We start from the raw sequence: 23,632 nt of genomic DNA on the forward strand, positions 1-23,632 counted from the left end.
TGAAGAAACATAATACTTGAAATTATGTATGTGATGATGTGAATTGGTGAATTTGATGAATAACACGAATTGGCTTGTTTGCTTTATGTTAATGTGTTGTGATGAGATGATGAATGCTATTTGATGTATTGTTTGGGATTGAACTCATGTTACGTGTATGTTGTGCAAATGGTGGATTTGGTATGCTTATGTACGATTAAGGGGTTGCGATCGTCTTAATTGCATGAGTCTTGTTTTTATTGCACACTTACACTAGCATGAGTCTATGAAAGAGGCGATGTTGGGTAATTTCGCATGGATTATTTGCTTGTCCCAAACCTAACGTCGAATGGGGTCTGAAAACTTAAGGCTGAATCGAGATTAAGAGGTGGTTATCTAGTCTACTTGATAGACGCCCGGTAAGGCATAAATGATTACGGATGGGATCCACATGCATATCGCATAGAGTCACACATTGAGTCGCACATGTCGGTGTGAATTATGGTTTGTGTGATTATGTGATATGATTGTGTGGATATGGTTTTAGTAGATATGCATATACATGGATTTTAGGTGATCCATTTGATATGAATTGTTGATGTGTTGTTGATGTGATGTGTGTGCATATTTGTGATATATGTGATGAAATGGTGACTTGTATACATTATGGAATCATGTGAAAGTTGTATACATATGTTATGATGATTTGTAAATGATGATGGATGATAATATGTACATGAAATTGATATGTTATGAAATATGACTTTTGTACATCATTTAGTATTTATAAATGAATACATGTGGATTGTTGAGCCATGTCTTATGATGATAAACATGTGATTCTTTAATAAGATGATATGATGCATGTTTGTATGAAGCGTGACGAATTCTAATAGTATATGTATGTTTGTTATACATTTCATATTGTTAGGTTTTTCTATAATGATTTGAATTCTCACCCTTCTATTGGAATGATGTTCTATCGCGACATCGCTCAGGTACCGGAGATAGTGGTGCTTCGCACAAGGATTAGATTTGGAGGCTAGTTCTTGTTGTATTTTGACTAGGTAGTCTATAATGCTCTGGTCATGTAACACTTGGGTTTATGGGATTATTTGTCATTGTTTTGATGTTGAGAGATACTGTTGTGCTCTCTTTTATCTTGTTATTTGGATATGTTGGTTTTGATGTTGAGTGGCCTTAGAGCCCAAAACGATATTTTATGGTAGATGATTTATGGGAATCATCACTATTTACCATTTATGAAGAGAGATGTTATTCTGCTGTGTGAGTTTGCATGTTGGTTATTTGGTTTTGATTTATAATTCGTGTCACTTGTATGTGACCATGGCATGTGTTGTTTCTGGCAGAAGTAAATGTGATGCCCTCGTGTATGCATGCTTTAATTTACTCTGATTATGCAATTGTATGTTGTATTTGAGTAGTAGTAGTTTAGGGGGTGTTACATTAGTGGTATCGAAGCACAGTTGGTCATTCGGCCAGGTTATGAGTTTGTTTGATTCTGTTGTATCTGATTTGTGAGTATGACATAATCAATACAGTTTCGTGCTTGCGGAGGCATTGACCCTGTTGGCTGGTGCCATTCTGCAAATGAATGCTGGTGATCGGGAGCGTGATGTTGATGAGTTTCGTGCTTTGGGGAAGTTCCAGAGGAATAATCCACCAACTTTTGAAGGAGCTCATGAACCTGAAAAAGCTCAAGAGTGGTTGAAGGCGATTGAGAAAATATTTCGAGTTATAAATTATTCAGATGCGCAGAAGGTGCAGTTTGGCACTCATATGCTTGAAAAAGAAGTTGTGGATTGGTGGCGCAACACTGTTCAGAGATTTGATGAGGATGGAATTGAAATGACTTGGGCACTTTTCCGTGATGCTTTTCCGGAGAAGTATTTTCCAGAAGATGTTCGTGGAAAGAAGGAAATTTATTTCCTTGAGTTGAAGCAAGGTAATGGTACCGTAGCTGAGTATGTTGCAAAGTTTGAGGAGTTGATCAAATTTTGTCCCCATTACAATAATGCTAATGCTAAGAGATCCAAGTGTCTTAAGTTTGTGAATGGCTTGAGACCTGATATCAAGAAGGCAATGGGTTACCAACATATTATGGGATTTTCTGAGTTGGTTAACAAGAGTAGGATCTATGATGAGGATAGCCGTGAGGTTCTGCTCATTACAAGTTCTTGCATGATAAGAAAGGAAAAGGGAAATTCCAAGGGAAGTCGTACGATGGTAAGAAGAAAGCTGGTGATGGCAAGAATCCAAGTGGGGGAGGATCTCACACTCCTGTCAAGTGCTTCAGATGTGGTGTTAAGGGACATCCTGCTCCCGAGTGTCCTAAGGGTGATATGACTTATTTCAAGTGTTGCAAGCAAGGTCATCAATCTTTTAATTGTAAAGTTGCTTCGAATGTGACTTACTACAACTTGGTGAGAAAAGGCACATTATTACCTAGTGCAACAAGATGAAGAAGGAGCAAGCCAAAGGGAAAGTGTTTGCATTGTCCGGTGCTGATACTTCTGCTGAGGAGAGATTGATTCGAGGTACGTGCTTTATTAATAATATGCCTTTGATTGTTATTATTGATAACGGTGTGATGAATTCTTTTATTTCTTTGGATTGAGCTAAGAGATTGAATCTTGAATTATCTATTATGCGTGGAAGCATGGTTATTGATACTCTGGCTATGGGTTCAGTGACTACTTCATCTGTTTGTTTGAAATGTCCGTTGAATATTTGTGATAAAGATTTTGAAGTTGATTTAGTGTGTCTTCCATTGAGTCAACTTGATGTTATTTATGGAATGGACTGGTTGAGGGCCAACCATGTCTATATCAATTATTTTGCGAAAGCTGCTCTTTTTCTTGAGCCAGAGAAGGAGGGTGATTTATTCCTGTCTACTCAACAAGTGAATGAATTTGTGCAAGATGGTGCTGAAGTGTTTATGTTGGTGGCAAGTTTGAAGCTTAGTGAAAATGGAACAATGGGTGAATTTCCAGTTGTTTGTGATTTTCCTGAAGTGTTTCCTGATGAAGTTAATGATTTTCCGCCTGAACGTAAAGTTGAGTTCACGATTGATTTGATTCCTGGTACTAGTCCGATATCGATGGCTCCGTGTCGGATGTCACCATCTGAGTTGAAAGAGTTGAAGAGTCAACTAGAGGATTTGTTTGATAAGAGGTTTATTCGTCCGAGTGTGTCACCGTGGGGTGCACCTGTCTTGTTAGTTAAGAAGAAAGAAGGTACTATTAGGTGGTGTATATATTACATACAACTGAATAAGGTTACTATCAAGAATAAATATCTGCTTCTGAGGATTGATGATTGGATGGATCAGTTGGTTGGTGCTTGTGTGTTTAGCAAGATTGATTTGAGGTCTGGGTATCATCAGATCCGTGTGAAAGCTGAAGATATTCAGAAGACTGCTTTTAGAACAAGGTATGGACACTATGAGTATTCGGTGATGCCTTTCGGTGTGACAAATGGACCTGGTGTATTTATGGAGTAAATGAATCAGATTTTTCATAAATATCTTGATAAGTTTATTGTTGTGTTTATCGATGAGATTTTTATCTATTCAAAGAGTGAAGAGGATCATGCTGAGCATTGAAGTCACGTAAGTTGACGCCGCGTATTATTGGTCCGTATTAGATTTACGATAAAGTAGGTGATGTGGCTTATCGGATTACGTTTCCGCCGTCACTTGCTAATCTCCATGATGTGTTTTACGTGTCTCAATTGAGGAGATACATTGTGGATCCTTCACATGTTGTCCAATTAGATGATGTTGAGTTAGATATAATTTGACCGTGGAGACATTACCTATGCGGATAAAAGATAGAGAGGTGAAACAATTCTGTGGTAAAGAGATCACTTTGGTGAAAGTCGTTTGGGGAGGACCGACTGGTGGAAATGTGACGTGGGAGCTTGAGAGTCATATGAGGGATTCATATCCAGAGTTGTTTGCTTGAGGTAATTTTCGAGGACGAAAATATTTCAAGTGGGGGAGAGTTGTAATACCCCGATTTAATTTTTGTATTCATTTATTAGGTGTTTATTTTAATTAATCATTATTTGGTGTGATAATTAATTAAATATGTGTTCTGGTTATTATTTTAATTATTTGAATATATGTGTTATTTGAATAATTGAATTTTATGAATAGAAATGACAATTGTTTAGTAATGGGCCTAATTAATTAGAATGGGTGGATAAGTGGGTTAAGCCTATTATGAGTTAAAAGGATAGTAAGGGTTTTAGAGATTATAGTTAGTTTTGTAAAACAAGAGAAGAAGAGATAATATAAGAGAAGAGAAGAGAAAGAGAATAAGAGGAAACTAGAAGAAGAATGACCTATAGATTTCATCTATACTAAGGTAAGGGTGGGATTTCAAGTGGTTATGGGTAAACATAATGTATATAATGTATGTGGGTTAGATATCATGAACTTAGGATTTGGGGATTTTGATTTTGAGAAACCCTAATATGTGTTTATGTTTTAATCCATGAAATTGATATTTATGTTATGCTATGATGTTTCTATATTAAATTCCATGAATGAGTATGTGTATATGTAACACCTCAAAATTTTCCCTCCTCTCCTTGGGACTAGCTTAGCCTATTGCATTTCATTTTGTAGGACATTAGGCATTTGCATATTGCATATCATGTGAAAATAAATAGGTCATCCTCCTAAGTCTTTCTCAGAAGATAGAGAGGTTAAGAGGTTCATGCCTGAGGGTCTTATTGAATTAATGATCAATCATCTGAGGGTTGCTCTTCAATTAGGGTTTTATTGGTTCCTCAAGGAGGTTGAGTATTATCTTATTGGCAAGGATACATCATCATCATCATGGTTATATCCTTATCAAAGGTTTCAGAATTCATGCTCAGGTTCCTTGGGATTAGGGTTTTGACCTCTGGTCAACCCTAATCAATGGCATTCTTCCAGCCAGGGATTCTCAAGGAGATGAGGTATTTGTTGATGATGAAGATCATACGATTATTATTTTAGGCTTATTCAAGCTAGGGTTTCATTTCTGAGCCATTTCCTCAAAAGGTGGAGGCTCAAGCTGATCAGAGCATTTTCAAGTCATCTAGGACCTATAAAGTCAACAGAAAGTCAACTGAGGGATAGGAGGGGGAGAAATGAGTTTAAACATCTCATTCATGTTTAAAAAGGTTCATTTGTCATTACAAATACATATCTTGAAGAATTTGAGGTCATGGCAAAAGTTTCCAAAAATGAAAAGTGACCTGTAATTGAAAGTTTCCAAAAATGGAAGGTTTTTGGTCCAAATTCAACTTGACTTTCCAACATCAAAGAATTTTCAAATGAAATTTTGTCCAACATGAAAGTTGAATATCTTTCTCTCCCATTTCCAAAAAGTCCAAGATCATAAGCATCTGATGAATGGTTGAGAAGATATGATCAAATCATTGCCAAGTGTGTATGGAACTTCAACAAGCCATAACTTTTGATCTAAAACTCCAAATTGAGTGCCTCTTTTTGCAAAATTCTTCTTTTGACCTATAATTTCCAAATCCATCAAGGCATTGCATGAAATTTCATCACATGAACATTTGCTCATTCATGATCATTTTGGAGGGAAAATGACAAATTTGATTTTGGTGCATTGTATGAACAAAATGCCATTGCCATTGTGTTCATTGGAAGATTTTAAGTGAGTTTGATCATGCACATGCTACTGTTCACGTCCAAATGCTCCATGCACCTCCAATTTTCATTTTTTGGTCACACACCCCATTTTCACTAATCTCAATTAAACCATGCTTAATTATAATTTGGATGTGATTAGTGGAGCATATATAAGCCAAAGCATAACAGAATTGTTCATTTTTTCACCATTTCTAGATCTAAACTCAAGTTCCCTCCAAAATTTCTCCAATTTGAAACTTCATTTTCTTCCACATAAGCCTTTGATTTTCTTCCATATTCTGGTTCTCTGATATTGATTTAGTGTAGATCAAGCATTCAATCATTGAATTCGAGCAAAAATCAAGCATACCAAGCTCATGAAGGTGAAGATGGAAACTGTTATTTGAGCAAGATCTATGCCTCTTCAAGCTCCAATTTCTTCATAAAGCTTCATAACAAGTGCTCAGGAGTAGATCTACACATTTGCCAGGCCTTGGAACTGCAGATTTCAGTGACTGTTCTTCAAGAGGTAGGTTTTTCGATCCTCTTAATTGCTGATTTTATGTGCATGATCTTGTAGTTCTTCTCTTGCTGGTTAATTTGATCTAAATTTCGTGTGAAATGGTTGATTATTGGCTGAGATATGATGATTAGAAGTTTTGAATGTCAAACTGTTTTGATTCGATTTGAATTTGTTATGATGAATTAATATGATTTGATGATGGATTCGTGTTCCTTGTGTCATAACGGTTCGAATGATATAAATTTTGGCCGATTCTGGAAATTTTTTGAATGCTTGTTACTGTTCCTCCACCGTCTTCATGAAGAAGACAATGGTTTCCACCGTAGCCTGGCCGTGTGAACACTGTGCTAGGGTTTCTGGTTCGTTCATGTCCAAAATACTGTAGAAGCGCCTTTCAGGTTTAGCTCGCATGTTCGATTCTTCCATTTTGCTTGTTATTTGTTTTAATTCATGCTGATTCAGCGCTTGCGTGTGCCTCCATTGGCAGATCCATTGGTCCTTGGTGCATTGACCGTTCCACATATGCTTGACTGGATGACTGTGTTGCCATGTCATTTAATGGAACGAAGCGTTTTGAGGCGCGCTTCATTGAGCCTTGTGTTGTGTCTTCGATCCAGCTTTGAAACATTTCCATTTTATTCAATTCATTTCATTATTTTCTGCATGTTTTACATTTTTATTCCATATTATACATGATATTCAAAAAATCACTAAAAATAGCTTGATGATCCAATTAATTCCAGATTTTTTTTCTATATGATCATATGAATGTCTTCTATTTTTTGATGTGGATTTCTGGAATTGTGCATGGCTGGAATTTTAACTGTGCTAGACTCTTTGAACATGTATGCATTTGTGACATGTTTCACTCATCTTATTGTGAAATGCTCAATAATGATCCAAATGCCATGAAATTTTGCATGATGATTCTTAACATGATGATTGACTTGTGAGATTTTATTTGGCATTTTTTGCTATTTTCTTCCCTGTTTTGGACACATGGACTTTAGGTGTGACAATGTGTGTCACACAATTTGATGTCTTGCTTGTGCATTTTTGTATCCATATCAATTGAACTCTGATGATTCTAATTTTTGGCATGATGATTGTGCTGGACATGTTGTATGCTCATAAAAATTTCCATGATTGTTTGATTCATTTTTGTTTTAATATGAAATTTTGACTCTTGATGATCAATTGTATGCACCTTTTGTTTGCCTTGCCATATCTTGCTCATGTAATGACCTTGCTTGTTGCTTTTGACTTGGTCCGTTTTAGGACATGTTCTTGATTGAATAAACATGCTTTTTGTTGAATATTGGTTGCTGTTTTAGCTTTTTGATTCACTTTTGACCCTAGGCTTTTCCCTAGGAGTTTGGACTCACATTTTGAGCTTTGTCTTTCACGTTCAATCAATAAGTCCTAATGGATGATGTGATCTCCTTGCTTGAGATACAATTTGCTTTGTTTAACTAATGTTGATTGTGTTGTAGGTCCTTGGATGGCTAACTCACTTGAGTTGTTGACTTACATTGTGTATATTGGTTGTCTTACTGTTGTTTGTCTGTTGATTGTTTATTTGAATGTGGATATTGACTTGTTTGATTTTCTTACAGGTACTTTAGTAGCTTTAACTCATTACTTGAGTTGCTTTGCTTTGCTTGTGGTTGGTATACCACTTAGGTAATCTCTTGAACTCCATGTAGTCTGGAAGACCTGCTATCTTTGGCAGGCACCTGTCTGAAGCCCTCCTTAAGAGGCCATGTTCTTGTTTGTTTAATTTTGTGCTAAAGACCTCAATGAGGCATGGTTACATGTAAAGACCTCCTAAGTGAAGAGGCATTGGCAGATAGAAGGGATGTGCAATCCATCCCCTGCTATTCAGTTGAGTCTATCATCTTGCTTGCACTACGTGCTGATGCATTTTGAATAAACACCCAAAATCTTGTATATAGAGTCAGTCATTGTGGAATAGAGTTCCTCATTCTGGACTCCCATGTTTTCGTTGATTTGAAGCTCACCTAGGCCCGGGTTAAGAGCTATGAGGTTTAACCCTCATTACCTTTTCATCTGCTCACCCTGACGGTCAATGTCAGTGGTTAAGAGCCCCAGACACCCTTTCCAGTTGGCTTGTTTGTCGAGGTTGTGATGACCCCTTGACTAAAGCCCTGTTATGTTGTGTGAGCCTCCTTGTTTGCATACTGTGTGTGATACCTGTTCACCTGTGTTGTTTATTTGCTGTTTTGACTTGCTGCCTGTGCGAGTTAGGTTTTGATTCAGATACCTCAACCTAGGACTATTGTGGATTGCATGACAACTATTAGGCTCGAGTCAGTCTCCCTTGTAGTTTGTTATTTCCCAGTCTCTGGTTAGGATAGAAATTTCTTCCCTGTTAAGGGGAACTACGTCGCCCTGATTCTCATACCAGATGAGATACGTAGGCAGGAGATCGTATGAGATCTCTTCGGGCAACCTTTTATTTTTTTGTGTGTGTGTGCTTGACAGCTATTAGGCTCGAGTTCCAGACTCCCTATTAGCTTGTCTGTTTGATGACCTCTTGTGTGTGTGTGTGGAGTCTGATGTAAGTCCAACGATTGGCATTCGGTTTCCCGTTTATTTGTTGTGTGCTTGGAGTCTGATGTAAGTCCTGCGATTGGCATTTGGTTTCCTGTTTGTGTTGTTTGCTTGGAGTTGGACGTAAGACCATTGATTGGCAGTCTGTTTCCAGGTGTGTGTTTCGTTTGACGTCGCAACGTCTCCTTTCAGTGTTTATTTCAGCGTGCGTTAGCCGAACTATGAGTGTTCTGATTCTTTCTCTAGATAAGGAAAGATACGTAGGCATAGGATGCGATATCCTATCGAGCATGTTGCTTGTTTCCCCGAACTACGTCGACTCTGATGTTTGTTTCTGACAAACTACGTAGGCCCAGGATGCGACATCCTGCCGAGTCACCTTCCTCCGTCTTCTTACGCCTGTGTTATTATTCCAATGTGCGTGCATTCTTTGAGTAGTTATTCAACAACCTTCTTTCTATTCTTTTGAGCGTGGATCCCGTCGAGTAAGACGGACGTGAGGGGTGCTAATACCTTCCCCTTGCGTAACCGACTCCCGATCCTTGTAATCTCCGGTCGTAAGACCATTTCCTTTCCAGGTTTACTTCGAGCGTTTCCTTTCCCTCCTTTGGGATAAATAACGCACGGTGGCGGCTCTGTTTGTTTTTTTTCCCGCCGGTTGTTTTTCGCGGATGCGACAGCTGGCGACTCTGCTGGGGAATTAGAAGTTGACCTCTTGCTTGTCCATCTTCCCTAAGCGAGTCATTCCTAGTGCTCTTTAGGATAGTTATGGTTGCTTTTATGGCTTTATTTATTGCATTTATGATTATTATAATGTGTATATATTTGCATATGTGTTTGCATGCATCATATTATCATTGTGCTGGATTCTGTACAGGTTTGGTTCCTCTGATTTGGGGTGGGTGTCCTGAGTGGGGCTAAAACCCAGGCCCGAGTATACACCTAGGATTAGTGTGGTCTCACGTTTCCTCACATGTTGGATCAACATGTTGTTGCGACGTGACATACCATAAGCCGGACGAGGTTCTTTTGAGAGAACTCTTCCTTTGTGGGGTATTCCACTTTGGTTGGGTTATCTCATCTGAGCTGTTGACTTCGCTGACCGTTCTTTCCCGGATCTTTGGTTTAGATGATCTTATGAGAGCTGCAATGGCACACCCGAAAGGGCAAACCCGTTGAGTATCTTGTCCGATTGTCGAGACCATTATCCGCCTTAGGATGACCTTGTTTAGAATTCACCTGTGAGGGGAGGGTTTGATTCTTACAGATGCATGTTCTGATGGTGACTTTGATGGTGACTAATGGTTCAGTTATTGATCAGAGTCCTATTTATGAGTTGGATTTATGGATATTTATTTCCGAGACGCCGGAGTTCTGTCCATGGTATGTATCAGTGGGGATCCGTTTATTTCAGGATTCCATGGGCTGGTTCAGAGGATCTGGTGGTTATCTGTTCAGAGGACTTTCCAGTGATGATAGTGATGTATTCTTCGTTCCGTTTATTTCGGAACCCTGAGTTGGATTTGTGGTTACATATTCCCTCAGATGGTTGTGATCAGTTCAGAGATCAGGGTTTCAGTACAGATGTTCAGATGACTTGGAGGATGGCACAGTGCATTGCATTCATACATCAACATCATTCACATTTTGCATTTATCTGCATCTAACTCATGTTTATCCATTTGCAGGGAACATTCTTGATCGAGATCCTGGTTGAGAGACACCTTTGCTCCAGACATGCGGCCCGGCTTGAAAGATGACGTCGTCTACAGTTTCTTCAATCCAGAGATTGATGTGTTGAAGGATATGATAGCGTTGATTACACCTGACCATGTGGGGATGTTCCGTGAGACTCATGGTGGTATTCTGAAGATGGTTTTCAGGCTTACAGATACAGATAGGAGTGCCATCCACACTCTTCTCCAATTTTATGACCCCGTCTTGAGATGCTTTGTTTTCCCGGACTACCTGTTAGGGCCTTTGATGGAAGATTATGCCAGTATCCTAGGTATTCAGATCAGGAACCAGATTCCATTCTATGTCACTAAGGGGGAGCCTAATGTTGCTGAGATCTCTCGTGCTCTTTATTTGAGCCCAGAGGTGACCAAGGGAGGTTTGAAGGAGAAGGGAAAGTTGCCCGGTTTTCATCTAAGTTTCTTAGAGGCTAAAGACAAGGAGCATGCTGTTGTGGGTGATTGGAAGGATGTCTGTGCTTTGGTTGTTGTGAGCATCTATGGTATCATCCTGTTTCCTAATCAGAAGAACTTTGTGGACATTAATGCCATCCGGTTGTTTATGCAGAGGAATCCTATTCCTACCTTGGTTGGGGATGTTTATTACTCGGTCCATAATCGGAATGAGAAGCGGCGTGGGGGATTGATCAGATGTTGTGCTCAACTGTTGCACAAGTGGTTCATGGGATATCTGCCTTCCAGAGGTGCCTTTGTTTCTCTTGATCCTATGGTTAATTGGGCGACCAGGTTGATGGGTTTGCGAGCCAAGGACATAGCTTGGACTCATAATGGTGTGGCTGGATGAAACTTCATTTACAGTTGTGGGAGCTTTCCCAATGTGCCTCTTATAGGAGTTCAAGGTTGCATTAATTACAACCTGACGCTTCTTAGGAGACAAATGGGGTTTGCCATGGAGGTTCCTCCTCTCGAGTGTGAGATTGAGAAGTCTTGCTACCTCCCGGCTGAGGGTAATCTGTCACAGTTGAGGCAAGTGTCCGGGGCATGGCGCAATATTCAGAGGAAGGGCAAGGTTCCTTTTGGTAAGGTTAATAGCAAGTCTTTTCCTCCGTTTGATGATTGGCTTAGGAAGAGGATTGAGCTTACACATCTACCATTTCTTGGGGGTGATCCTTGGTGTCCATTGATTGAGGGGCCATGTTCTTCTGTCAGCATGGAAGAATTCCTTGAGATGAAGAAGGCCAGAGATCAGCTGCAAGCAGAGAAGACTGAGATAGAGATGAGTATTGCTAGGATTCAGATGGCTAATCAGGAAATCAAAGGGAGAATAGAAGATCAGGATAAGAGACATGCCATGGAGGTGAAGCGCTTTGACATAGACACTGCCTATTACCGCAAGATCAGCCAAGCGTTGGAGTCGTCTACAAAGGAGCATGACATTACCAAGGAGAAGTTAGCTAGAGCTTTGAGTGTCATTGAAGATGAGAAGATGAGGCAAATCCTGGTGAAGAATCAGAGGGATGTCAGAGCTAAAGTCCTTGCCACGGAATGGGAAGCTGAGAAAGCGAAGGTTATTGCTGAGGGAGATCACTATCTTGCTGAAAGGGATCATTACTTCCGACAAATGAAGATTCACCAGAAGGAGATAGGGAGATTGCAGCAGGAGAACACTGAGCTCAGGTTCGCCGTGAAGTTTACCAATATGGTTGGTGATACAGAGCCCTCTGTGGGACCTTCTTCGGTGTAGACTTTTGTTATCATGTGTTGGATTACCGTCAGGCCTGTTGACGGAATTCACTTGTTTTTATCTTCTTTCTGATTCTGGAGAATTGTATTTGATTTGTATCAGACCTGATGTATGACTCTCGCACATGTAATGTACTTTTGATATACAGTGGTTATTATCAGTCAGTAATTGATCTTCAAGCTTTATTTGCTTTCCTATATGCGCTCACATAGCACACACATGGTTTGGTGATATCTTTGCTAAATCATAACTCTCTGATCTGTATGGTGAAACCAGATGTTTGATGCCAAATTGTTGCTGGCGAATTATGATCTGTCTCGATGAAACCAGGATCGAAAGACAGAGTGGTCCTCATATGGATAGACATTGCATTTATGCATGAATGATAATAACTTGTCTTCTATTTTGCAGGTGTCAGTTGCTAACGTGCTTGATTGTTTCAGGAATCATTGCTCGCGCACGTAGAATCATTTCTTTGCACGTAACACGTCCACACAGATACTTTACCAGACACAACAAATCCAAGCTGATGGATCTACCCAACGCAGATATTCTCGAATTTAAAATGGGTGAGCTGATAAACGTCATGCAAGGGTTGGCCTTGGGGCAGAAAGCACTTGCTGATAAGGTGGAAAAGCTCGAGCGGGCTTCGGCTGCCAACAGTGGTAATAATCAGGAGGGTGTTTCCAACAACGGTCTCGGTGGCTTAAGGGATGGTGGTGATCCCAGGAAAAAGACTATCACTGGTGTGGTGATCAACAATGGTGGAGGCTTTGGTGTTGCCACAGGCGGTGGACCAGGTCCGATGGGTAACAATCTGAAAGATAGTCTATTTCCTCATTTCTTTAGGGCCGAGGAGGATAGAGAGGAAGACCAGTTCTTCGTGATGAATGAATAATTTGGTCAATACGGTGTCCAACCACCCAACAAAGAGATTCAGGTGCTGGCTGAGAAGATAAGAGCTCTAGAAAGCTATGCTACTCCGGGGGTTGTTAATATGTCGAACATGGGGCTAGTTGAGGGGATTGTGATCCCGCAAAAGTTTAAAGCGCCTGCGTTTGACAAATACAATGGGAGTTCTTGCCCAGAAACTCATCTCCAGGCTTTCGTCCGAAAGATTTTTGCTTATACAATGGACCAGAAGCTCTGGATGTACTTCTTCCAGGACAATCTGTCTGGTGGGTCTTTGGAGTGGTATACCAAGCTGAAATCTTCTGACATTAAGAGCTGGAAGGATCTCGGGGATGCGTTCTTTAAACAGTACCAATTTAATGCAGATATGGAGCCTAGCCGTACCCAATTGCAGGGTATGTCTCAGAAGCCTAATGAGGGGTTTAAAGAATATGCGCAGAGATGGAGGGAGTTGGCTTCCCGAGTCCAACCTCCGTTGGTAGACCGAGAAATGTCTGATCTGTTTATGGGTACCCTTCAGGGGACGTTTGCAGAGAGGATGGTGGGATGCCCGGTTGCCAACTTTGCTGATATAGTGGTGGCCGGAGAAAGAATAGAAAGCTGGTTAAAGATGGGAAAGATCCAGGGTAGTGCTTCGTCGTCTAGATCAAAGAAGCCCTTTGGGAATGGTCAGAGAAAAAAGGAGGGTGACACCAGCGCTGTGTATGCCCAGAGGGGACAAAGTAGGGATCGTTACTACTAGCACACTGCTGAGATAACCATTCCTGCTGATAATCAACAACAACAACAACAACAACCGCAACAACAACGACAACCATTTCAATAAAGACCGCAGAGGGCCGTGTATCAAGTAAGAGGGCGAATGATTGATCGTCAATTTGATAGGCCACCTGTGACATATTCCTTCCTGTTGAAGAAGTTGAAAGACTTAGGGTTGGTTTAGTTGAGGACTTTGGCTCCTTTGAGACCTGATCAGAGGCCTCCCAACTATGATGAGAACGCCAAGTGTGAATTCCACTCTGGTGCCCCTGGACACAATGTGGAAAATTGTAAAGCTTTTAAGCATGTTGTCCAGGACTTGGTGGATTCTAAGGCAATCAACTTTGCACCATCACAAAATGTGAATGCTAATCCCATGCCTGCGCATGGTAAAATGGGGGTGAATGCAATTTCTGAAGATGGTAGAACCGTTGGGCTGATGAACGTGGATTAGTTGAAAACTCCATTGGCTGAGGTCAAAAGACAATTGTTGGAGAATGGGGTCTTCCCGGGCTATGATGATTGTTGTGCTGCGTGCACCGTTGCTCCTAATGGGTGTGTTTTATTGAGGGAAGCTGTTCAGAGCATGATGGATGAGGGAAGCCTCAGATTTGAGAAGGTTGATTTGGGGAAGGAAGATATCTCCATCATAACCATTTACTTCGACCCGATCGATTTGTCAACGCTGGCAGATGCGGCTCCAGTTACCATCACGGTACCTGGGCCTATTTTTTATGACAATGATGATGCGGTGACGTAGCATTATGGTGGATAGGTCTACTGTAATGGCGAGAAGCAGGATGATCAGACTGCAGGTGAAACCACCGTTTCAAAGGTGGATAATGCCGGACCCAGTGGTTTCACTCGCAGTGGAAGGTTGTTTGCACTGGACACTTTGAGGGGTGGGGAAGGAGAAAAAGAAAAGAAAGATAAGGCCGAGGCTTTAGCCAGGGAAAGAGGGAAGCAGGTGGTAAATGAGGGTACTCCTGTGATGACACCGACGCCTGGTGGGTCGGAGAAAGAACTTGATGATGAAGATGAAGAATTTTTGAGAATCATCAAGAAGTCAGAGTATAAGCTTGTTGACCACTTGCAACAGACCCCATCCAATATCTCAATTTTGTCCTTATTGCTGAGCTCCGAGGGGCATAGGGAGGCTTTGCTGAAAATACTGAAGAGAGCCTATGTTCCCTAAGAGATTACGATTAATCAGTTGGAAATAGTGGTGTCTAACGTCAATGCCAGTCATGGGCTGGGTTTCACTGATCTTGATTTGACTGTGGATGAGCGTAATCATAATAGGGCATTACACATTGCAATGAAGTGTAAAGGAGCAGTGCTCTCGCACGTGTTGGTTGATACTGGCTCATCGCTCAATGTGTTGCCAAAGAAAGCCCTGGCAAAGTTGGACTGTGAAGGGGTGGTGCTGAGGCCCACAGACCTGGTTGTTAGAGCTTTTGACGGTTCGAAGCGGGTTGTGTTTGGGGAAGTGGAGCTCCCTGTGAAGATCGGACCCGAGGTGTTTAAGTCCGTATTCTATGTCATGGATATTCAGCCGGCATACAGTTGCTTGTTGGGTAGGCCATGGATCCATGCTGCTGGAGCGGTGACTTCGACTTTGCACCAGAAACTGAAGTATATCTGGGACAGGCAGGTCGTCACGGTTTGTGAGGAACAAAACATCTTCGTCAGCCACTTATCATCGTTCAAATATGTTGAAATGGACGGTGAAATTGTTGAGACGCCAAGTCAAGCATTTGAAACCGTCAAGGTGGAGAATGCCCTTTTTGCTAAAGAGGAGAAGCCGTCCATTTCTTCTTATAAGCAGGCCGCTGAGGTGGTGAAGAGCGGAGAAGCTCCTGGTTGGGGGAAGATGATGGACATCGCCGCCAAGAAAGACGGATTTAGGGTTGGTTATCAGCCGGACCGAGGCTCGTCTGGGCAGGGCAGAGGACGTCGTCAGCCATTCACGTTTACTAGTGCTGGAATGCTGGATCCAGATCGCATCTGTATGGTGGGTGAAGAGGTTGACAGTGACTGTGAGCTTGATCAGTGGATAAAATCGTGCGTACCAGGGATGGAGATCCAGAACTGGAAGGCCAAAAAGATCATCACTGTCACTCTACGTGAAGAGTAATATTTCCTGTTTTTCAAATCTGTCTGCATGAAAGCCATACGTTTTGCCCGAAACGTAATGGTTCATTGTAAGGGCCACCTCATGTGTTTCATTTTGCAATATTTGCATCATCAATAAAGGGATGTTTTTCAATTAAAAGCGGTGTTCCTTGTTTTTCATATATTTTTGTAGTTTAATAAAAACAAAAATAAAAATGGCAATGTTAATTTTCATTTTTCTTTTAATTTGCTTCGCTCCGGTTCTAAAGCAATGCATGAATCAACATTCATGCAGATGCGATCTTTCTTCGGATCTCATTGATAACAATCCTGTTACACCCTCATATGACTTCGACAATCCGATCTATCATGCCGAAGAAGAAAGCGAAGAAGATTGTGATCTGCCGGAGGAATTAGCCAGGTTGTTGAAACAAGAGGAGAAGGTGATTCAGCCGCACGAAGAGCAGGTTGAGATTGTGAATCTGGGTACCGAGGAGGTCATGAAAGAAGTAAAAGTTGGGGCTGCTTTGGAGGCAAATGTCAAGAGCAGAATGGTAGCATTGTTGAAAGAATATGTTGATATCTTCTCCTGGTCTTATCAAGATATACCAGGGTTGGATACTGATATCGTTGTGCACAAGCTACCGTTGAGACCAGATTGTCCTCCTGTGAAGCAGAAGTTGCGCAGAACTCGACCTGAGATGGCCATGAAAATTAAAGAGGAAGTGCAGAAGCAGTTGGATGTTGGGTTCCTCGCTGTCACTAATTATCCGCCTTGGGTCGCGAACATTGTGCCGGTCCCGAAGAAGGATGGAAAGGTGAGGATGTGTGTGGACTACCGGGATTTGAACAGAGCTAGCCCGAAGGATGATTTCCCATGACCTCACATTGATGTGTTGGTGGATAATACAACTCAATTCTCGGTGTTTTCCTTCATGGATGGCTTTTTTGGCTATAATCAAATTAAAATGTCGCCAGATGATATGGAGAAAACAACGTTCATCACACCATAGGGCACTTTCTGTTATAAGGTGATGCCATTCGGTCTCAAGAACGCCGGTGCTACTTATTAGAGGGCCATGGTGACTTTGTTTCATGATATGATTCATCATGAAATCGAATGCTATGTTGATGACATGATAGCAAAGTTCCAGACAGAAGAGGGGCATTTGGTAGATCTGGCCAAGTTGTTTGACCGGCTGAGACAATTCAGACTGAGGTTGAATCCGAATAGGTGCACTTTCGGAGTGCGGTCCGGTAAGTTGCTGGGGTTTATTATGAGTGAAAGAGGAATCGAGGTTGATCCTGCTAAAGTAAAAGCAATACAAGAAATGCTTGAACCGAGAACAGAAAAGGAAGTTCGTGGTTTCTTATGTAGATTGAACTACATTTCACGGTTCATATCTCATCTAACAGCCACATGTGAACCTATATTCAAGTTATTGAGAAAAGATCAAACGATCAAGTGGAATAATGATTGCCAAGCGGCATTTGAAAAGATTACAGAATATTTGCAGGAGCCTCCGATTCTGATGCCTCCTGTGGAGGGACGACCGTTAATCTTGTACTTGACGGTCCTCGAGGGGTCTATGGGGTGTGTATTGGGGCAGCATGAGGAGTCTGGTCGAAAAGAGCATGCCATATACTACCTTAGCAAAAAGTTTACCGATTGTGAAACAAGATATTCACTGCTCGAGAAAACTTGCTGTGCTTTGGTATGGGCTGCTCGCCGACTGAGACATTATATGCTGGTTCATACCACTTTGTTGATTTCTAAGATGGATCCAATCAAGTATATTTTTGAGAAGCCAACATTGACCGGACGGGTTGCGAGGTGGCAAATGATTTTGACTGAATATGATATTCAGTATACCTCTCAGAAAGCAAGCAAGGGGAGTGTATTGTCTGATTACCTCGCCCAGCAACCCATTGAGGATTATTAACCGATGAAGTTTGAATTCCCTGATTAGGACATCATGTTTCTCAAATCGAAGGATTGTGAGGAACCAATCCCGGAGGAGGGGCCTGACCCTGAATCCGAATAGATTCTGATGTTTGATGGGGCCGTTAACGTGAATGGTAGCGGTGTTGGTGATGTTTTGGTTACGCCAAAAGGATCTCACATTCCTTTTGCTGCCCGGCTAACATTTGAGTGCACCAACAACGTGGCTGAATACGAAGCTTGTATCTTGGGGATTGAAGAGGCGATTGATTTGCGGATCAAGAACCTTGTTATATATGGAGATTCAGCTTTGGTTGTGAACCAGGTTAACGGAAAATGGTATACGCATCAATCTCATTTAATTCCATACCGGGATTATACGAGGAGATTGTTGACGTTTTTCACCAAGGTGGTATTGCATCATGTGCCTAGAGAAGAGAATCCTTTGGCAGATGTTTTGGCTACTCTGGCCGCGTTGATTAAGGTATAGTGGTGGAATCAGTTCCCCAGTGTTGAGGTGGGACGTCTGGATAGACCAGCTTATGTGTTTGCTGTTGACACAGCGCCTGATGATGAAAAGCCGTGGTATTACGATATCAAGCGCTATCTGGAAACCCAAGAATATCATGAGGGAGCGTCCAAGAAGGACCGAAAGACTCTGAGGAGGTTGGCCATGGTGTTCTATTTGAATAAGGATGAGGTTTTGTACAAGAGGAATTTTGATTGGGTTTTGCTTAGATGTGTCGATGACAGAGAAGTAAGCCAATTGATGAAAGAGGTTCATGAGGGGTCGTTCGGTACCTATGCCAGTGGGAACGCGATGGTGAAAAAGTTGTTATGAGCTGGTTATTATTGGATGACAATGGAGGCCCAGTGTTTTAACTTCGTGCGGAAGTGTCATAAATGCTAGATTTATGCTGACAAGGTGCACGTGCCTCCAAACCCTTTGAGTTTGATGTCGTCTCCGTGGCCGTTTGCTATGTGGGGCATTGATATGATCGGGAAGATTGAGCCTACGGCTTCGAATGGGCACCGGTTCATATTGGTGGCTATTGATTACTTCACCAAGTGGGTGGAAGCGGCCTCTTATGCGAATGTGACAAAGCAGGTCGTTGCCAGATTCCTCAAAAGAGACATCATTTGTAGATATGGGGTTCCTGAAAGAATCATTACTGATAATGGTTCTAATCTCAACAATAAGATGATGGCAGAACTGTGTCGGGAGTTCAAGATTGAGCATCACAATTCTTCTCCTTATCGTCCAAAGATGAATGGGGCGGTCGAGGCAGCTAATAAGAATATTAAGAAGATTGTGCAGAAGATGGTCGTAACCTATAAGGATTGGCACGAGATGTTGCCATTTGCATTGCATGGGTATCGTACCTCGGTGCGCACATCTACTGGGGCAACACCTTTCTCTCTTATGTATGGGATGGAAGCCGTGCTACCGGTTGAGGTCCAGATTCCGTCGTTGAGAGTCCTGATGGACGTGAAATTACAAGAGGCTGAATGGGTAAGGACTCGGTATGAAGAGTTGAGCTTGATTGAGGAAAAAAGGCTGGCGGCCATTTGTCATGGGCAGTTGTACCAGCAGCGGATGAAGCATGCTTTTGACCGGAAGGTGCGACTTCGTGTGTATCACGTAGGCGATATGGTGTTGAAAATGATCCTTCCTCCTCAGAACGATCGTAGGGGCAAGTGGACACCCAATTATGAAGGTCCGTTCGTGGTCAAGAAGGTTTTCTCTGGCGGAGCCTTGTTGTTGACGACCATGGATGGTGAGGATTTTCCATCCCCTGTGAATGCGGACGCAGTTAAAAAATACTTTGTATAAGAGACCCGCTGGACGAAAAGAATAAAATAGTCCAGGCAAAAATGGGCATCCCGGCGAACCGAAAAAAAAAAGGTTCGGGCAAAAATTAGGGATAAAAAGAAAAAATGTACACCCGACAAGTCGAAAACCCCACAAGGGCGGCTTGGGCAAAAAACGGTATCCCGGTGGACTGAAAACCCGAAAGGGCGGTCCAGGCAAAAGAGGGATTGAAACGAACAACTGCGTCGAGCATGATCGTTTGTATTTTGGATATGACACGTGGATAATTCCCGGTAGGGATCGGTCGGAAGCGTCTTGTTCAGAAGGCAGAAAGCGTGGAGAGTCTAAGGACATATGGGGTGTAACCGAGTTGGAACTCGATGAGATCACGGTTTCACATTGCCATTAGGATAAATTTTCCTTTTGTGCGCAATTACCTCTTTTCAGGAATTGCTTCCTGTGTATTTGCTCAGTTATGAGCCACCTTTTTCAATTAATAAAATGCATATTCAGTCAAATAATTTTGTTTTTGTTTTCATTACCGCTTTGATTGCAAAAATATCTGTTTATTTTGATAAAGAATCTTTGCATTATGAGACATGGAGGTCTCTTTAAATGCATGTTCATAAGATTGAAAACCTGAAATCTTATTCGGAAGGTAGAGTGACCCAGGTGTTGAAATCTTGGCACGCCTGGGGCACGTTTTTATCTAACGATTTCTTTTGCAGGTGCTGTTAGATGTTTTCACTCACTTGCAGGTTGTGATGTGAAGTCTTTTGATAAAATATCCATGTGGAGTCCAATCAGGGACAAGGGATTGAAGAATAGTGAAAAGACGACGGAAGAACGAGCGACGATCCTGGAAGGTTAATCAAGAAGACTCTTCAAAGTTTGAGGACTGGAAAGTTTGTATGAATCCAGGGAGTTCGATCTCCGTGGAGTACGGAGAAGGCGAGAATACAAGGTGATGAATCTGAAAAGTCCAGACGAGCCTGGGAGCTCTCAAAAGTGGAAAGCTGACACTGGATTTAGATGTTGAATGCCAAGGTTCGACGAGTCAACGGGTGTTCTGTGCCAGACTTTCCTTATTTACCCAAGCAGGGTCGGGATGGTTATCTCCCCAGCAGGTTTGAGATCAGTGTTTCCTCAGCAGCCAGGCCTGAAGGTTGCTATTTCCCCAGCGGAGGTGTCTGTTGGCAAGCTGTTTCCCCTAGCACGACGGAGCTTGTTAGTTCTCCAGCAAGTCGAGGATTGCAGTGGTCCCCGCAGAGTGCGTTAGTGGTTTCTTCCCCAGCAAGGTTCCCAAGCGGATCGGGTTCAGCGAAGGTCATCCCTGGTGAGGGTGGTCCTTTCCCCAGCAGCAGTGCTATTCCCAGCAGGGTGGAGATTGGAGCGTTAGCGAGTTCCTCAGCAGAGTGCCTCGAGCTCCCCAGAAGAGTCCCTTGATGGGATACTTTTTATGCATTCATCATTTAGATAAGCATAGCATATTGCATAATTGCGTAGCATTTCCATGGTTATGGAGCATTACGCTGAAAAAAAATCATGCATCATCGTTGCAAGCATAAGCTAGTCTCAAGCCATGGTTACCGTTTGAGATTTGGTTTTGCCGGTTGGTGAAGATGCTACTCAAGCCGTGGTTACCGTTTGAGAAGTGGTTTCGCTAGTTGGAAGATCAACATCAGCATTGCAAGCATCAGTTACTCGAGCCGTGGTTACCGCTTGAGAATTGGTGTCACCGGATGGTGAAGATGTTACTCTGAGGAGTTTAGCATCGTGATTTTGAGTCAATGGTATTCCCCAATAGTGCGATACTAGAGGAGATTTCTATCGTGCGAGATAGAAGTTAGAAGATGTTACTCTGAGGAGTTTAGCATCATGACGTTGGAGCAACAATGTTCCCCAGTAGTGCGATATTGGAGGAAAATTTTCCATCGAGCGGAGATGGAAATAAAATCAAAAAACGTTACGCGATCAGCGCGAAAATTGAAGAATGGAGAAAAGGAAGTGTTGCGGCATTTTCTGGAGAACGAGGTTCAAATGGAGATTGGAGTTGGAGATTATATCCGGGGTGAGGTCCTCAGGATTGTCTTCTGATCATGTGTCACCTTAGACTTTGGTGAGGCCAACAGAATTCGTTATGGGTATCTTCGGAAGAAGAAATGCACATGATTACCTTCCTTTCGTGAAGGTGTACCCTCTGATATGTCGCCATCAGGGTGGTGTTTTGGTGTTATTTCCGGCATTGCCAGCGGAATTGTCACAGGAAAATGGAGAACGGGGTTCAAATGGATAGAAGGAAGTGCTGGGCATTTTCTGGAGAACGGGATCCAAATGGAGAAAGGGAGACACATGGTGTTTTCTGGAGAATGGGGTTCACAATGGCGATCGTGAGTTATCTTCAGGCGACTGGGGTTCAAATGGAGATCGGGGTTCATTGTTTGGCAAACAGGAGTGTTATGAAGTTGTCGGGGTTCAAATGCGGTGATCAGGGATCATACGCGCGAATTTAATTGTTCGGGATCCAAGAAAAAGAAAAGAGGAAATCATCAGAAAGTTTCGGGGTTCAAGAAAAGTAAAAAATATAATAATCCCCAGCGGAGCACAAATTGTTCGTCTGTTCTTGGTATTCAATCACTCTTCACCCTGATCATCTGAAAGTCGAGGCTATTCATATCGACAGGTTCATAGTGGATTGAATAGGGGCAGCTGTAACACCTCAAAATTTGCCCTCCTCTCCTTGGGACTAGCTTAGCCTATTGCATTTCATTTTGTAGGACATTAGGCATTTTCATATTGCATATCATGTGAAAATAAATAGGTCATCCTCCTAAGTCTTTCTCAGAAGATAGAGAGGTTAAGAGGTTCATGCCTGAGGGTCTTATTGAATTAATGATCAATCATCTAAGGGTTGCTCTTCAATTAGGGTGTTATTGGTTCCTCAAGGAGGTTGAGTATTATCTTATTGGCAAGGATACATCATCATCATCATGGTTATATCCTTATCAAAGGTTTCAGAATTCATGCTCAGGTTCCTTGGGATTAGCGTTTTGACCTCTGGTCAACCCTAATCAATGGCATTATTCCAGCCAGGGATTCTCAAGGAGATGAGGTATTTGTTGATGATGAAGATCATATGATCATTATTTTGGGCTTTTTCAAGCTAGGGTTTCATTTTTGAGCCATTTCCTCAAAAGGTGGAGGCTCAAGCTGATCAGAGCATTTTCAAGTCATCTAGGACCTATAAAGTCAACATAAAGTCAACTGAGGGCTAGGAGGGGGAGAAATGAGTTTCAACATCTCATTCATGTTCGAAAGAGGTTCATTTGTCATTACAAATACATATCTTGAAGAATTTGAGATCATGGCAAAAGTTTCCAAAAATGGAAAGTGACCTGTAATTAAAAGTTTCCAAAAATGGAAGGTTTTTGGTCCAAATTCAACTTGACTTTCCAACATCAAAGAAGTTTCAAATGAAATTTTGTCCAACATGAAAGTTGAAGATCTTTCTCTCCCATTTCCAAAAAGTCTAAGATCATGAGCATCTGATGAATGGTTGAGAAGATATGTTCAAATCATTGCCAAGTGTGTATGGAACTTCAACAAGCCATAACTTTTGATCTAAAACTCCAAATTGAGTGCCTCTTTTTGCAAAATTCTTCTTTTGACCTATAATTTCCAAATCCATCAAGGCATTGCATGAAATTTCATCGAATAAACATTTGCTCATTCATGATCATTTTGGAGGGAAAATGACAAATTTGAATTTGGTGCATTGTATGAACAAAATGCCATTGCCATTGTGTTCATTGGAAGATTTTAAGTGAGTTTGATCATGCACATGCTACTGTTCACGTCCAAATGCTCCATGCACCTCCAATTTTCATTTTTTGGTCACACACC

The 23,632-nt window shown here is 41.8% G+C and overlaps 1 protein-coding gene across 1 annotated transcript in view; it reads left to right on the forward strand.

The window, feature by feature from the left end:
- Positions 1–1,590: 1,590 nt before the first annotated feature.
- The window catches only part of LOC127130009 (uncharacterized), a 117,575-nt gene continuing 95,533 nt past the window's right edge, over positions 1,591–23,632 (forward strand). Inside the window, exons 1-3 of the mRNA XM_051059096.1 lie at positions 1,591–2,226; positions 2,450–2,537; positions 2,619–3,188. Of these exons, the coding sequence (XP_050915053.1) occupies positions 1,591–2,226; positions 2,450–2,537; positions 2,619–3,188 (1,294 nt within the window). The remainder of the gene's footprint in view (positions 2,227–2,449; positions 2,538–2,618; positions 3,189–23,632) is intronic.

Source organism: Lathyrus oleraceus, chromosome 3, assembly GCF_024323335.1.
Source record: "Lathyrus oleraceus cultivar Zhongwan6 chromosome 3, CAAS_Psat_ZW6_1.0, whole genome shotgun sequence".
Classification (NCBI taxonomy): Eukaryota; Viridiplantae; Streptophyta; class Magnoliopsida; order Fabales; family Fabaceae; genus Lathyrus; species Lathyrus oleraceus.